The sequence below is a fragment of the Oncorhynchus keta genome, chromosome 35 (assembly GCF_023373465.1).
Source record: "Oncorhynchus keta strain PuntledgeMale-10-30-2019 chromosome 35, Oket_V2, whole genome shotgun sequence".
Classification (NCBI taxonomy): Eukaryota; Metazoa; Chordata; class Actinopteri; order Salmoniformes; family Salmonidae; genus Oncorhynchus; species Oncorhynchus keta.
This window is the reverse complement of record NC_068455.1, coordinates 63,105,819-63,122,763: the sequence shown is the minus strand read 5'-3', so window position 1 is coordinate 63,122,763 and position 16,945 is coordinate 63,105,819. Positions and strand designations below refer to the sequence as shown.

The 16,945-nt window shown below is 43.8% G+C and overlaps 1 protein-coding gene across 6 annotated transcripts in view; it reads right to left on the bottom strand.

Annotated features, from left to right (window-relative positions):
* The window catches only part of LOC118369156 (chromodomain-helicase-DNA-binding protein 3-like), a 367,421-nt gene that overhangs the window by 305,687 nt on the left and 44,789 nt on the right, over nt 1–16,945 (bottom strand). For 3 of the 6 annotated variants that reach the window (XM_052497243.1, XM_052497245.1, XM_052497244.1), the window contains exon 39: nt 12,019–16,009. In XM_052497243.1, coding sequence (XP_052353203.1) covers nt 15,780–16,009 — 230 coding nt within the window. In that variant the 3' untranslated portion in view covers nt 12,019–15,779. Of the gene's footprint in view, nt 1–390; nt 4,084–8,157; nt 8,442–12,018; nt 16,010–16,945 lie in introns of those variants that run through there. The other 3 variants (XR_008093238.1, XM_052497247.1, XM_052497246.1) reach the window with 3 other exon arrangements.

Genomic DNA, 16,945 nt, shown 5'->3' with positions numbered 1-16,945 from the left:
GGACTACTACTGCTCTATGATACAGTATGACAAACAAAACATAGACAATCTTCCTGCTCCTCCGTTATTCTCCAGCGTCCCCCAATGACATCACTGTATTGCTAAATAGAATGTGTGGAACACTGCACTATTCTGGTTCTTTAGTCATGACTCACATACTACTGTGTATTGAGTCGTCACCACCTGTGATTCATACTTCTGTAGCTCAAGGTCTGGAGTCAGTACAACACAGTGCAGACAGACTGGGATGACTTCATGTGAGGGCTAGAGGAGGCGATTCAGCAGCCCGATGTGCCCGTGTGTTTTCCTGTGTTGCTATTCAAGCATCCATCCACGAATCACATCATTTTGTTCCATTTAATTTGATTTTATTACAAACAAAACTCGAAATAAAAAGAGATGCATTTTATTATTGACATGTTTAAATGCCACTCATTGTTTATCGGTCGGCACCACCACAACGTACACAGTGACACGAGATATCGAGGAATTAAAAACAAAACACAAAATCTGAAAAGAGAACAAGAAAAGAGAGAGGAAGTGCCTGGTTGGACCATGTCCATTTTAGTTAAGGGGTTGCAAAACACTTCCTAGGAAACATAATCAGTGAAATGTAGTTTAGACTCTTCACTTGGAACACCAGTGTGGAGTATTCAGGGTTTTCAGGAAATACATTAACATTTTCGACTTTCATTATTTGAAATATGTCCAGGGAACTAACTAAAAGTGGTCTATTTCAACTAGCATGTAAAGAGTGTACATCTCCCGATTCATTCAGACTTAATTCCGAATGAACTTCTTTACACTTATTTCAGCTATGTTATGTTTAAGGCTGTTTGTGGATACAGTATATAAAGTTGACTTGATTCTACTAACAGCCTCTTGAGTTTCCAGAGAATAATGAATTGATGTACTTTAACTGATGTTAAGATAGTACACGGTTTCATTTTGTCTTAACGCATTTAGGGTTACATATGTAGTATATTATATAGGTTATTTGCAAAGCCCCGAATCTAGAATGTAAAGAAAGAAATGTTTCGTTGTTGTTGTGTTCACTCAACCTCTTCGCTTTCAATTTATGCTCCGACTAATAAGACGTCTGATATAAGAGGTGCATTTGTGCACCCAAAACGTACGATTTTATTGTTTTCTCAATCTCTCATTTGGTAGAAGCTCTTTTTTTCCAATAGCAACAGCAAAGACAACAGCAACGTCAACAACAACAAATCATCATAGTCGCAGTAAGTCAACGAGAGTAAAAACGCAAGAGAACACGAATGAGCCAAGTTGAAATATGCAAAGAATATCACAGAATTCGTAGAAAGAAGGAGAAACTTAAAAAAAAAAAAAAAAAAACAAGAAAGAAAGGATTGATTGAGAGGAGGAGGAGGAAGGGAAAGGGAGATATAGTGCATTCAGAAAGTATTCAGACCCCTTGACTTTTTCCACATTTTGTTATGTTACAGCCTTATTATAAGATGGATAAAATAAAACAATTTCCTCAGCAATCTACACACAATTCCCCATAATGACATGAATGAGAAAACAAGAATTTTCCGCAAATTATTTAAAATAAAAAAACAGAAATACTTTATTTACATAAGTATTCAGACCCTTTGCTATGAGACTCGAAATTGAGCTCAGGTGTTTCCATTGATCATCCTTGAGATATTTCTACAACTTGATTGGAGTTCACCTGTGGTAAATTCATTCGATTGGACATGATTTGGAAAGTCTCACACCTGTCTATATAAGGTCCCACAGTTGACAGTGCATGTCAGAGCAAAAACCAAGCCATGAGGTCGCAGGAATTGTCTGTAGAGCTCCAAGACAGGATTGTGTCGAGGCACAAACTGGGGTGAAGGTTCACCTTCCAACAGGACAACGACCCTAAGCACACAACCAAGACAACGCAGGAGTGGCTTCATGACAAGTCTCTGAATGTCCTTGGGTGGCCCAGCCAGAGCCCGGACTTGAACCCGATCTAACATCTCTGGAGAGACCTGAAAAAACCTGTGCAGCAACGCTCACCATCCAACCTGACAGAGCTTGAAAGGATCTGCACAGAAGAATGGGAGAAACTCCCCAAATACAGGCGTGTAGCGTCATACCCAAGAAGACTCGAGGGTGTAATCGTTGCCTAAGGTGCTTCAACAAAGTACTGAGTAAAGGGTCTGAAAACTTATGTAAATGTGATATTTCAGTTGTTGTTTTTTTGGATAAATGAGCAAACATAAAAATAAAAAAAATTGCTCTGTCATCATGGGGTATTGTGTGTAGATTGATGAGGGGAAATACTATTGAATCATTTTAGAATAAGGCTGTAGCCTAAGAAATATGGAAAAAGTCAGGGGGTCTGAATACTTTCAGAAGGCACTGTGTAAGCTTTACGTAGGGGGTCAAAGAGCAAGGGGAGAGGACTGTAGTTGAGGGTGGTCAACACTGTATGACTTGCCTATGAAAGGTTATGACCAGTTCTATGAGTGAGGCCTATTCCGAACAAGCACTGGGACCTCCCATACCAGTCAAAACCAAAGATATAAACTGTGTACCCTGGTCTGTAAGAAAATCCTCTGGCATACCAGCTATAACTCATACAGTCAACATAATACTAAGTTGGGTTGGACTGACTGACATTTCAGTATTTCTACATGTACAATCAGGTCAACATGAAAGGGAAATGGGCTGAGAGTTTCCTGACAAGTTTACAGCCCCGAGTCCTGTAATACTTCACTCAATCAATTCTCCAATGGGGCGATTGATGAATGGTTTTCGGCAAGCTTCGGAGATAAAACCAGCACTAGAAGAAATACTGTAGGCACAGCTTGCATGATAACGCCATTGTTTTGTGAGTTTTAGCACAGCATGCTTCTCAGGACGAATGGCAGGAATGGTGTCAAGAGCAAAATCTTCACAATGTTATATCATGCAGTTTCATGTCACTGGAGCGACCCCTGAGGGGATCAAAGGTCAAGGGTCAGGTTTGGTAGTATGTGAGCGATGCTAGGATAGAGAGGGAGGTTCTAGATTACAGAACCATACTGTTCTGGAGGGGAGATATTCTATGAGTAGGCTGCTTGTGAGGATTGGTTGGTTTGAGGCAGACAACAAGCGATTGAGCAGGTGAGTATGTACGTGACAGCATGGACCACAAGTGTGTGTGTGTGTGTGTGTGTATTCATAGGGAGTGTCAGTCTGTGGAGTGTGGATACTGTACTGTGTGTATTATGTGTTGGTGTGTGTATGTTCATGTGTGTGTGTATATATTCATAGGGAGTGTCAGTCTGTGGAGTGTGGATACTGTACTGTGTGTATTATGTGTTGGTGTGTGTATGTTCATGTGTGTGTGTATATATTCATAGGGAGTGTCAGTCTGTGGAGTGTGGATACTGTACTGTGTGTATTATGTGTTGGTGTGTGTATGTTCATGTGTGTGTGTATATATTCATAGGGAGTGTCAGTCTGTGGAGTGTGGATACTGTACTGTGTGTATTATGTGTTGGTGTGTGTATGTTCATGTGTGTGTGTATATATTCATAGGGAGTGTCAGTCTGTGGAGTGTGGATACTGTACTGTGTGTATTATGTGTTGGTGTGTGTATGTTCATGTGTGTGTGTATATATTCATAGGGAGTGTCAGTCTGTGGAGTGTGGATACTGTACTGTGTGTATTATGTGTTGGTGTGTGTATGTTCATGTGTGTGTGTATATATTCATAGGGAGTGTCAGTCTGTGGAGTGTGGATACTGTACTGTGTGTATTATGTGTTGGTGTGTGTATGTTCATGTGTGTGTGTATATATTCATAGGGAGGGTCAGTCTGCGGAGTGTGGATACTGTACTGCGTGTGTTATGTGTTGGTGTGTGTGTATATGTTTGTGTGTGTGTGTGTATATATGTTTAAGTATATATGTGTGTATATATATATGTTGACGTGTGTGTGTGTGTGTGTGTATGTGTGCGGTCAGTGAGCGATATTGTTCAGTCGTCGATACAGATGACCTCTCCACGGCGCTGGTCTCTCCTGCTCAGGAGCTGCTCTGCTTCCCTCTCCTTCTTCACTGACACAGGAGGACCGTTCAACACTGTAGGGGGAAGAGAACACACACATGAGCACACACACATGAGCACACACAAGCACACAGTCACACACAGCATATAAACTGAGTGTACAAAACATTAGGAACACCTGCTCTTTCCATGACAAACTGACCAGGTGAATACAGGTGAAAGCTATGATCCCGTATTGATGTCACTTTATTTTTGGGGGGACTTAACATCCACTTCAATCAGTGTAGATGAAGGGGAGGAGACAGGTTAAAGAAGGATTTTTAAGCCTTGAGACAATTGAGACATGGTTTGTGTATATGTGCCATTCAGGGTGAATGGGTGAATGGAGAAGACAAAAGAGTTAAGTGTCTTTGAACGGGGCATGGTAGGAGATGCCAGGCGCACCGGTTTGAGTGTTTGATGTCCGACTTAAAATGTTTCTCCATTCCATGATTAACAGAGGTTAAGGTTGTTCTGAATCAAACTGCAACAGCTTCCCGTGTGTATCAAGAATGGTCCACCAGCCAACTTGACACAACTGTGGGAAGCATTGGAGTCAACATGGACCAGCATCCCTGTGGAACACTTTCGACACCTTGTAGAGTCCATGCCCCGATCAATTAAGGGTGTTCTGGAGGCAAAAGGGGTGCAACTCAATATTAGGAAGGTGTTCCTAATGATTTGTAAACTCAGTGTACATGCATACGGTATATTCAGAAATATTTGGACACACACACCACACACACACACACACACACACACACACACACACACACACACACACACACACACACACACACACACACACACACACACACCCCTGCACCTTGTTTGATGTCCGACTTAAAATGTTTCTCCATTCCATGATGAACAGAGGTCAAGGCATGTTGTGCTGAATCAAAGCCCCGTCCTCCACAAGAATCATCACAATGTCACACGCTATCACTCTCTTAATCCTTACCCTGAACTGTCAGCATCAGGAACGTGGGAAAGAGAAAAAAAATCAAGATAGAGGGAGTGAGAGAGAGGGAGAGAGAGGGGGGAGAGGGGGAGAAAAAGAGAGGGAGAGAGAGAGGGGGAGAAAAAGAGAGGGAGAGAGAGAGGGGAGAAAAAGAGGGAGAGAGAGAGGGGAGAAAAAGAGAGGGAGAGAGAGGGGGAGAAAAAGAGAAGGAGAGAGAGAGGGGGAGAAAAAGAGAGGAAAAGAGAGGGAGAGAGAGAGGGGGAGAAAAAGAGAGGGAGAGAGAGAGGGGAGAAAAGAGAAGGAGAGAGAGAGGGGGAGAAAAAGAGAGAAAAAGAGAGGGAGAGAGAGAGGGGGAGAAAAAGAGAGGGAGAGAGAGAGGGGAGAAAAAGAGAGGTAGAGAGAGAGACAGCACGTACTACACTGATGAACAGAATGATTACACACCATTTGCTTCCGAGCACGTATGACAACCTTTTTAATGAGCGAGCTGGCATATACTTTCAGAATATCAAACTACAGCTGAAGTCGGAAGTTTACATACACCTCAGCCAAATACATTTCAACTCCGTTTTGCACAATTCCTGACATTTAATCCTAGTAAAAATTCCCTGTTTTAGGTCAGATAGGATCACCACTTTATTTTAACCTGTTAGGGATGACGCAGAATGTAATCCCAGTGCAGGAACATCAATCAGCGGAAATTTCAGAGCGCCACCTATGGTTTTCGATAAAACTCAAACTTTCATTAAAACACACATGCAAGGTACTGAATTAAAGCTACACTCGTTGTGAATCTAGCCACCAAGTCAGATTTGTAAAATGCTTTTCGGCGAAAGCATGAGAAGCTATTATCTGATAGCATGCACCCCCCAAAATACCTGAACGTCACCTAAACAACAGATTTTGCGGTAGCCGGCGCTACACAAAACGCAGAAATAAAATATAAAACATTAATTACCTTTGACGAGCTTCTCTGTTGGCACTCCTATATGTCCCATAAACATCACAATTGGGTATTTTTCCCGATTAAATCCGTCATTGTATACCCAAAATGTCATTTCATGAAGACCGGTGTGATCCAGGAAAATTCCGCTTTACAAGACGCAACGTCCCTTTTTAAAATTACAAAAGTTGCCTATAAACTTTTACAAATCACTTCAAACTACTTTTCTAAACCAACTTTAGGTATTAATAAACGTTAATAATCTATCAAATTGATCACGGGGCGATCTGTATTCGATAGCAGCAAGTCTTGAAATCAACCTCCATGTTTTCACTTTCATAACATCCTGCGGTGAGCCCCAAGACAGGAAGTGCCTATACGTCATCTAACCAAGGATAAAGCAGCCATAAAATGCCAGTACTGGCGACATCGTGTGGAAGCTGTAGGCATTGTAATGGAATCCTCGTTTTTTTCTGTCGCCTTAGACAATACATTGACTGGCGGATGAATATTTTTCCCTGGGATTTTTACTCCTAAACAGGTTCTGTTATAGCCACAGACACGATTTAACCAGTTTTAGAGACTTCAGAGTGTTTACCATACACACATACTTATCATATGCATATACTATATTGCTGGCATGAGTAGCAGGACTTGAAATGTTGCGCAATTTTTTACAAAAAGCTGCAAAAATTTGCATCATCCCGAACACGTTTTAAGAACGTGAAATGTCAGAATAATAGTGGAGAGAATGATTTATTTCAGCTTTTATTTCTTTCATCACATTCCCAGTGGTTCTGAAGTTTACATACACTCAATTAGTATTTGGTAGCATTGCCTTTAAATTGTTTAACTTGGGTCAAACGTTTCGGGTAGCCTTCCACCAGCTTCCCACAAAAAGTTGGGTGAATTTTGGCCCATTCCTCCTGACAGAGCTGAGTAACTGAGTCAGGTTTGTAGGCCTCCTTGCCCGTACACGCTTTTTCAGTTCTGCCCACAAATGTTCTATAGGATTGAGGTCAGGGCTTTATGATGGCCACTCCAATACCTTGACTCTGTTGTCCTCAAGCCATTTTGCCACAACTTTGGACGTATGCTTGCGGTCATTGTCCATTTGGAAGACCCATTTGCGACCAAGCTTTAACTTCCTGACTGATGTCTTGAGATGTTGCTTCAATATATCCACATAATTTCCAGTCCTCATGATGTCATCTATTTTGTGAAGTGCACCAGTTCCTCCTGCAACAAAGCACCCCCACAACATGATGCTGCCACCCCCATGCTTCACGGTTGGGATGGTGTTCTTCGGCATGCAAGCCTCCCCTTTTTCCTCCAAACATAACGATGATCATTATGGCCCAAACAATTCTATTTTTGTTTCATCAGACCAGAGGACATTTCTCCTAAAAGTACGATCTTTGTCCCCATGTGCAGTTGTAAACCGTAGTCTGGCTTTTTTATGGCGGTTTTGGAGCAGTGGCTTCCTCCTTGCTGAGCAGCCTTTCAGGTTATGTCGATATAGGACTCATTTTACTGTGGATGTAGATACTTTTGTACCTGTTTCCTCCAGCATCTTCACAAGGTCCTTTGCTGTTGTTCTGGGATTGATTTACACTTTTGGCACCAAAGTACGTTCATCTCTAGGAGACAGAACGAGTCTTCAGGCATGGTACCTTCAGGCATTTGGAAATTGCTTCCAAGGATGAACCAGACTTGTGGAGGATTCCAATATTTGTTCTGAGGTCTTGGCTGATTTCTTTTGATTTTCCCATGATGTCAAGCAAAGAGGCACTGAGTTTGAAGGTAGGCCTTGAAATACATCCACAGGTACACCTCCAATTGACTCAAACGATGTCAATTAGCCTATCAGAACCTTCTAAAGCCATGACGTCATTTTCTGTAATTTTCCAAGCTGTTTAAAGGCACAGTCAACTTAGTGTATGTAAACGTCTGACCCACTGGAACTGTGATACAGTGAATTATAAGTGAAATAATCTGTCTATAAACAATTGTTGAAAAAAATGACTTGTGTCATGCACACAGTAGATGTCCTAACCGACTTGCCAAAACTATAGTTTGTTGACGAGAAATTTGTGGAGTGGTTGAAAAATGAGTTTTAATGACTCCAACCTAAGTGTATGTAAACTTACGACTTCAACTGTATATGTAATGTTAAGAATAACAAAACAAAACCAAACATAAAAACAGCTTATATCGTCAATATTTAATGGGGGTCTGCTTGAGGAATATGGGGCTGGCATACACTTACAAATACAGTTGCTAAACACACGCATACACACACACACACTACACCAATAGGTAGTGGAACACCACAAATCCAGAGGAAGGACCGCGTTTAAGCTTCCACCTTGCCAAGTAGATCCGTAGCCTCAAGCCAACACGTGTGTCTTGGAGCAGACTAGCATCTGTTACACTGAGGTAGATAAAGTCTGCTGCTACTGGCCCTTCACCTCCATCCAACACGCTAACTGCGGGGACACCACAACAAACACACATGTACTCGCACACGCACACGCACACGCACACACACACACACACACACACACACACACACACACACACACACACACACACACACACACACACACACACACACACACACACACACACACACACACACACACACACACACACACACACACACACACACACACACACACACACACACACACACAGGTTGTCATTAGTTTGTGCAGGGAACCTACAACAAGATATACATCCATTTCCCTTTAGATTCACTGTCACAGCTCTAAACGGATGGTAGTGATGACCTCAAACTCACTCCTGGAGGCTAAACTCTCCTGGAGGTGGTGGTCCATCACAAACAGACTCAGGCCTGTCCGCTTTGGCTGGAATGGTCTCTGGCCCCGGAGAGGCATACATTGTCATAACACCCGCTGTCTAGATCAAAGCACTGATAGTGTACTGTAGGAGAGGAATGGGTGTGATGATAATGATAACTACCGCTGCTGTGGCTGTAGCTGCTGTACGTCCAGCCGGAGAGAGACTGAGGGGGGGAATACAGGGACACCGTATGGCATGTGGCCCAGTGGAGGCCAATGCAAGGGGAGGAAGGCAGACGGACTACTTAACTTAGAGCTGTGTGACTGTGTGTGTGAGTTCAAATCTGATAAGAGTAATACAAATAAAGCTGGAAAGTTGGAGAAAGAGAAAGAGGGGGAGGGGGGGTCGAAGAGAGAAGGAAACAGAGGGAGAGAAAGAAGTAACGATTTACAGAATAAAAAAGAAAAAGAGATGAAGAAAGAGAGGGAGGTAGAGAGAGAGAATGAGTATGTGAGTGAGGGGAATTTAATGGATCACTTGTGGTGTACAAGATAAAGGCTTTCATATCATATAGTTCCCTCGAAACCCATCCACACATATCTCTCCCTCTCTCCTCCCCCTTTCTCTTTTTCTCTCTCTCCTCCTTCTGTCTCTGTCTCTGACTCCAAAGTCAGCATTTTCACTAATCCAGCACTTTCACAACTTCACTCCCCTATCGCTCCCCCTCCTTCTCTCTCGTTTTCCTCTCTCTCCCTCCTCGGGAGTGTAGTCTAATCCCTTGTTCATTCTGTTCTACCTGTGTTTCCTTTGTTCAAGCGGCTGTTTCTGGCCTATCAGATAAAATGAGAGAGAGCGAGAGAGGGGGGGGAGAAAGGAGAGAAGGCGAGAGAGTGTTCTGTCCTGCTTGTCTAAACAGACACTGCGCTGGTGCATCTATCATTCACCTCAGAGAGAAATGAAAACCATGAACAGAGGAGGGGGAGAAGACCTGGCAACACAAACGAGCGCAGGCAGCAGAGGTTTTGGAGTTCACAGGGATTTATAGTTGTCCATTTAGGACGAGAGCAGTCTAGGAGAGACTTGCAGCTTCACTTAGGATAACATACAAGAATATCCACAATTACACTGTCAGAGATATGTGATGTATTGATTTGTGTGTGTGTATACCCATTCATTTTCATGTGTGTGTGTGTGCCCATGCATTTTCATGTGTATGTGTGTGTGTGTGTGTATTCACATATGCAGTGCATTCTCAAACTATTCAGACCCCTTCGCTTTTTCCACATTTTGTTACGTTACAGCCTTATTCTAAAATGTATTAAATATGGGTTTTTTCAGCAATCTACACACAATACCCCATAATGACAAGGCAAAAACAGGTTTTTAGAAATGTTTGCAAATGTATAACTAAAAACAGAAATGCCTTATTTATGTAAGTATTCAGACCCTTTGCTATGAGACTTGAAATTGAGATCAGGTGCATCCTGTTTCCATTGATCATCCTTGAGAATTTTATAGAACTTGATTGGAGTCCACCTGTGGTAAATTTAATTGATTGGACATGATTTGGAAAGGCACACACCTGTCTATATAAGGTCCCACAGTTGACAGTGCATATCAGAGCAAAAACAAGCCATGAGGTCGAAGGAATTGTCCGTAGAGCTCCGAGACAGGATTGTGTCGAGGCACAGATCTGGGGAAGGGTACCAAAACAATTATGCAGCATTGAAGGTCCCCAAGAACACAGGGGCCTCCATTATTCTTAAATGTAAGAAGTTTGGAACCGCCAAGACTCTTCCTAGAGCTGGCCGCCCGGCCAAACTGAGCAATTGGGGGGCCATGGTCAGGGAAGTGACCAAGAATCTGATGGTCACTGACAGAGCTCTAGAGTTCCTCTGTGGAGATGGGAGAACCTTCCCGGAAGGACAGCCATCTCTGGAGCACTCCACCAATCAGGCCTTTATGGTAGAGTGGCCAGACGGAAGCCACTCCTCAGTAAAAGGCACATTACAGCACGCTTTTAGTTTGCCAAAAGGCACCTAAAGGACTCTCAGACCATGAGAAACAAGATTCTCTGGTCTGATGTAACCAAGATTGAACTCTTTGGCCTGAATGCCAAGCGTCTCGTCTGGAGGAAACGCTCCCCATCCAACCTGACAGAGCTGGAGAGGATCTACAGAGAAGAATGGGAGAAACTCCCCAAATACAGGTGTGCGAAGCATGTAACGTCATACCCAAGAAGACTCAATGCTGTAATCGCTGACAAAGGGGCTTCAACAAAGTACCGATTAAAGGGATTGAATACTTATGTAAATGTGATATGTATTCTTTTTTTTAATACATTTTCAAAACATTCAAATAACCTGTTTTTGCTTTGTCATGGGTTATTGTGTGTAGATTGATGCGTGGGGAAAAAACTATTTAATACATTTTAGAATAAGTCTGTGACATAACAAAATGTCGAAAAAGTCAAGGGGTCTGAATCCTGTCAGAAGGCCCTGTATGTGTATTTGTGTTTGTGCACAGGCATGTCCTTTACAATATCACTTTCCCTTCTTCAGATCCAACCTAATCTCTTTGTAATGTCGCTCCATGAAGGAATTTGGGTGGACAAGTCGAGCCACGCTTTGTGCTTTGAGGTACAGGAAACGCCAGATGAGAACTTTTTCACACAGACACACTTCATGCCACGACACTGTTTGAACAAAAGGTGCTATCTAGAACCTAAAAGGGTTCTTCGGCTGTCCCCATAGGAGAACCCTTTGAAGAATCCTTGTTGGTTCCAGGTAAAATATATTTTGGGTTCCATGTAGAACCCAATAGCCTGTTATTTTACTGCTGCTCTATAATTATAATTAGTTTTATTTATTTATTTATTTTTACTTATCTATTTTTTACTTTTAAAATTGCATTGTTGGTTAAGGGCTTGTTAGTAAGCATGTCCCTGTAAGGTCTACACCCGTTGAATTGGGCGCATGTGACAAATACAATTTGATTTGGTTTGATTTGATTCCCGCAGAGGGTTCTACATGGAACCCAAAAGGGTTCTACCTGAAACCAAAAAGGGGTTCTGTTTTGGGGACAGCCAAAGAACCCTGTTTCCTTCTTACATCCATCATGATAAAGTGACCTCATATACAGTGCCTTGCGAAAGTATTCGGCCCCCTTGAACTTTGCGACCTTTTGCCACATTTCAGGCTTCAAACATAAAGATATAAAACTGTATTTTTTTGTGAAGAATCAACAACAAGTGGGACACAATCATGAAGTGGAACGACATTTATTGGATATTTCAAACTTTTTTAACAAATCAAAAACTGAAAAATTGGGCGTGCAAAATTATTCAGCCCCTTTACTTTCAGTGCAGCAAACTCTCTCCAGAAGTTCAGTGAGGATCTCTGAATGATCCAATGTTGACCTAAATGACTAATGATGATAAATACAATCCACCTGTGTAATCAAGTCTCCGTATAAATGCACCTGTACTGTGATAGTCTCAGAGGTCCGTTAAAAGCGCAGAGAGCATCATGAAGAACAAGGAACACACCAGGCAGGTCCGAGATACTGTTGTGAAGAAGTTTAAAGCCGGATTTGGATACAAAAAGATTTCCCAAGCTTTAAACATCCCAAGGAGCACTGTGCAAGTGATAATATTGAAATGGAAGGAGTATCAGACCACTGCAAATCTACCAAGACCTGGCCGTCCCTCTAAACTTTCAGCTCATACAAGGAGAAGACTGATCAGAGATGCAGCCAAGAGGCCCATGATCACTCTGCATGAACTGCAGAGATCTACAGCTGAGGTGGGAGACTCTGTCCATAGGACAACAATCAGTCGTATATTGCACAAATCTGGCCCTTATGGAAGAGTGGCAAGAAGAAAGACATTTCTTAAAGATATCCATAAAAAGTGTTGTTTAAAGTTTGCCACAAGCCACCTGGGAGACACACCAAACATGTGGAAGAAGGTGCTCTGGTCAGATGAAACCAAAATTGAACTTTTTGGCAACAATGCAAAACGTTATGTTTGGCGTAAAAGCAACACAGCTCATCACCCTGAACACACCATCCCCACTGTCAAACATGGTGGTGGCAGCATCATGGTTTGGGCCTGCTTTTCTTCAGCAGGGACAGGGAAGATAGTTAAAATTGATGGGAAGATGGATGGAGCCAAATACAGGACCATTCTGGAAGAAAACCTGATGGAGTCTGCAAAAGACCTGAGACTGGGACGGAGATTTGTCTTCCAACAAGACAATGATCCAAAACATAAAGCAAAATCTACAATGGAATGGTTCAAAAATAAACATATCCAGGTGTTAGAATGGCCAAGTCAAAGTCCAGACCTGAATCCAATCGAGAATCTGTGGAAAGAACTGAAAACTGCTGTTCACAAATGCTCTCCATCCAACCTCTCTGAACTCTAGCTGTTTTGCCAAGGAGGAATGGGAAAAAAATTCAGTCTCTCGATCTGCAAAACTGATAGAGACATACCCCAAGCGACTTACAGCTGTAATCGCAGCAAAAGGTGGCGCTACAAAGTATTAACTTAAGGGGGCTGAATAATTTAGCACGCCCAATTTTTCAGTTTTTGATTTGTTAAAAAAGTTTGAAATATCCAATAAATGTCGTTCCACTTCATGATTGTGTCCCACTTGTTGATTCTTCACAAAAAAATACAGTTTTATATCTTTATGTTTGAAGCCTGAAATGTGGCAAAAGGTCGCAAAGTTCAAGGGGGCCGAATACTTTCGCAAGGCACTGTAAAGGTGCTACAGTAAGTATGATTGGTCAATACAGTAAAAAGATTACATGTCTCTACACCAAGCTCTCTTCCCATTGGGCACTGTCCTCTCAACACTTCATGCTGATTGGTTCATTACAACGACAACAATATAAAAACAGGAAGTTGTTTTTGTCTCTACATCTAAGCTCCTTTATGGTTGGTCGGGGGTGGAATGCTGAGGGGTGACAGAGTTCAGGGAAAGGAGTGAGTTATACTTAGAAGTCATTCATTTCTCCTGCTCTGTTGGTTGAAATGAGAGACTCCAGGATGGCCCTCTTTGGCTTGCATTTGCATCCCAGTGTCTTGTATTGAACAGAGGAGGGTGGCTATGGAAAGAGAAAGTCGACTTAATAGGTTTCGGTCATGTTGTGTGTGAGGTCTGCGGTGTTTGGGAGTGTGAGTGTGTGTGAGAGAGAAAGAGAGAGGGAGTGGGGGATGAGAAGGTGTGCAGGACTGAGAGAGGGATTGAGGAAGAATAAAGGAGGGCGGGGTCAGACTCGTTCACTCTGCCATTGGATAAAGAAGGATTCCGGAAGGGAAACGTTGCGGCCGGTGTCGGGAGCAGAACGGGACAGTAGATTTGTCTGACACAGGGAAGGAGGGATGAAAAAGGGCAAATCTCCCCTTTCTTTGCATTTTTTGTTCTTTCAGCTGCTCAGACCTACATTCTCTATTGAATACATTAACATACTCTCGTTTTTTTCCCTCTCTGACGACATTTCACCTCCAGGTTCAGCTTTCAGGCCTCTTTCCTCCCCTTTTTCTCTCTCTCTCTCTCTCTCTCTCTCTCTCTCTCTCTCTCTCTCTCTCTCTCTCTCTCTCTCTCTCTCTCTCTCTCTCTCTCTCTCTCTCTCTCTCTCTCTCTCTCTCTCTCTCTCTCTCTCTCTCTCTCTCTCTCTCTCTCTCTCTCTCTCTCTCTCTCTCTCTCTCTCTCTCTCTCTCTCTGAGTTTCTCTGTACTTCTCCATCCCTCCATCCTCAGGGTTTCTTGGGCCTCTCCATCCCTCCATCCTCAGTTTCTCTGTACTTCTCCATCCCTCCATCCTCAGTTTCTCTGTACTTCTCCATCCCTCCATCCTCAGTTTCTCTGTACTTCTCCATCCCTCCATCCTCAGGGTTTCTTGGGCCTCTCCATCCCTCCATCCTCAGGGTTTCTTGGGCCTCTCCATCCCTCCATCCTCAGTTTCTCTGTACTTCTCCATCCCTCCATCCTCAGAGTTTCTCTGTACTTGTCCATCCCTCCATCCTCAAGGTTTCTCTGTACTTCTCCATCCCTCCATCCTAAGGGGTTCCCTGTACTTCTCCATCCCTCCATCCTCAGAGTTTCCCTGTACTTCTCCATCCCTCCATCCTCAGAGTTTCCCTGTACTTCTCCATCCCTCCATCCTCAGAGTTTCCCTGTACTTCTCCATCCCTCCATCCTCAGAGTTTCTCTGTACTTCTCCATCCCCAGGGTTTCTCTGTACTTCTCCATCCCTCCATCCTCAGGGTTTCTCTGTACTTTTCCATCCCTCCATCCTCAGAGTTTCTCTGTACTTCTCCATCCTCAGGGTTTCTCTGTACTTCTCCATCCCTCCATCCTCAGTTTCTCTGTACTTTTCCATCCCTCCATCCTCAGAGTTTCTCTGTACTTCTCCATCCTCAGGGTTTCTCTGTACTTCTCCATCCCTCCATCCTCAGGGTTTCTCTGTACTTCTCCATCCCTCCATCCTCAGGGTTTCTCTGTACTTCTCCATCCCTCCATCCTCAGGGTTTCTCTGTACTTCTCCATCCCTCCATCCTCAGGGTTTCTCTGTACTTCTCCATCCCTCCATCCTCAGAGTTTCTCTGTACTTTTCCATCCTCAGAGCTTCTCTGTACTTCTCCATCCCTCCATCCTCAGGGTTTCTCTGTACTTCTCCATCCCTCCATCCTCAGGGTTTCTCTGTACTTCTCCATCTCTCCATCCTCAGGGTTTCTCTGTACTTCTCCATCCCTCCATCCTCAGGGTTTCTCTGTACTTCTCCATCCTCAGGGTTTCTCTGTACTTCTCCATCCCTCCATCCTCAGGGTTTCTCTGTACTTCTCCATCCTCAGAGTTTCTCTGTACTTCTCCATCCTCAGGGTTTCTCTGTACTTCTCCATCCCTCCATCCTCAGGGTTTCTCTGTACTTCTCCATCCCTCCATCCTCAGGGTTTCTTGGGCCTCTCCATCCCTCCATCCTCAGGGTTTCTTGGGCCTCTCCATCCCCCCATCCTCAGGGTTTCTTGGGCCGTCCATTGCGGGGCAGGTTATCCACAGTGTTACTGAGACGATACTTGACAATGATGCTGTGCACTGTGGACTTAGGCATCCTCAGCTCCTGCCCTATGGACCCCTCCGACTTGCCGTCCTTCCACAGGTCTACCACGCGCTGCCGCTGAATGATGTTGTGCTCCTTGGTCTTCAGGAAGCCGGCGCCGCCGCCACCCGGGGCTTCTGGGGCTTCTGTGGGGGCAGACAAGCGGCAGAGCTGTAGAGACTGGGTGGGACTGGGAGGGAGAGGTAGGGGTGGCCACGGCAACGGCACGGCAACAGGAGTGACAGTCAGGCAGTTCAGGCAGTACCGTAGCAGAGACACTCTGTCTGGCCCTCAACGCTCCATTACTGAGAGGGTCGGTTTCCTCAAGGTGTCATGGAAACAACGACAACCACCGTTATACTTCCCAGAGGGCAATGCATTTTGGGGGACTTTCAATGTTGTTGAAAGTTTGTGTTCCCACAATTCAGGACTGTTGAAAAGCACAGAGAGTGACTGGTATGAGAGTCCAATATGTCATGCGTAATTGCTTGGAGTTCACCAAATGTAGCTTAAAGTTGCTTCTTTGATGAGAAAAGAAGCAGGGCAGACAGACATTGTTTACTTTGAGACAGCAGCAGCTTTGCGTACTCAGGACTAGGATGAGGTTAACAGACTGTTGAGGTTACTAGGAGGTTATTATGAGGTCACAGTTGTCCTCCCTCGCCCTCTCTCTATCCCCCTCTCATATCTCTCCTCTCCTCATCTGCCTCTACCTTTTTTCTTTCTCTCTAAAAAGGGGTCAGTAACAACAACCAAGACAACAACCCCAAGGCGACCCCATGTACCAAATATGTATTGCTCTCTCCAGAGAGAGAGAGAGAGAGAGAGAGAGAGAGAGAGAGAGAGAGAGAGAGAGAGAGAGAGAGAGAGAGGAGAGAGAGAGAGAGAGAGAGAGAGAGAGAGAGAGAAGAGAGAGAGAGAGAGAGAGAGAGAGAGAGAGAGAGAGAGAGAGAGAGAGAAGGGAGCGAGAGAGAGAGAGAGAGAGAGAAGGGAGAGAGAGAGAGAGAAGGGAGAGAGAGAGAGAGAAGGGAGAGAGAGAGAGAGAGAGAGAGAGAGAGAGAGAGAGAGAGAGAGAGAGAGAG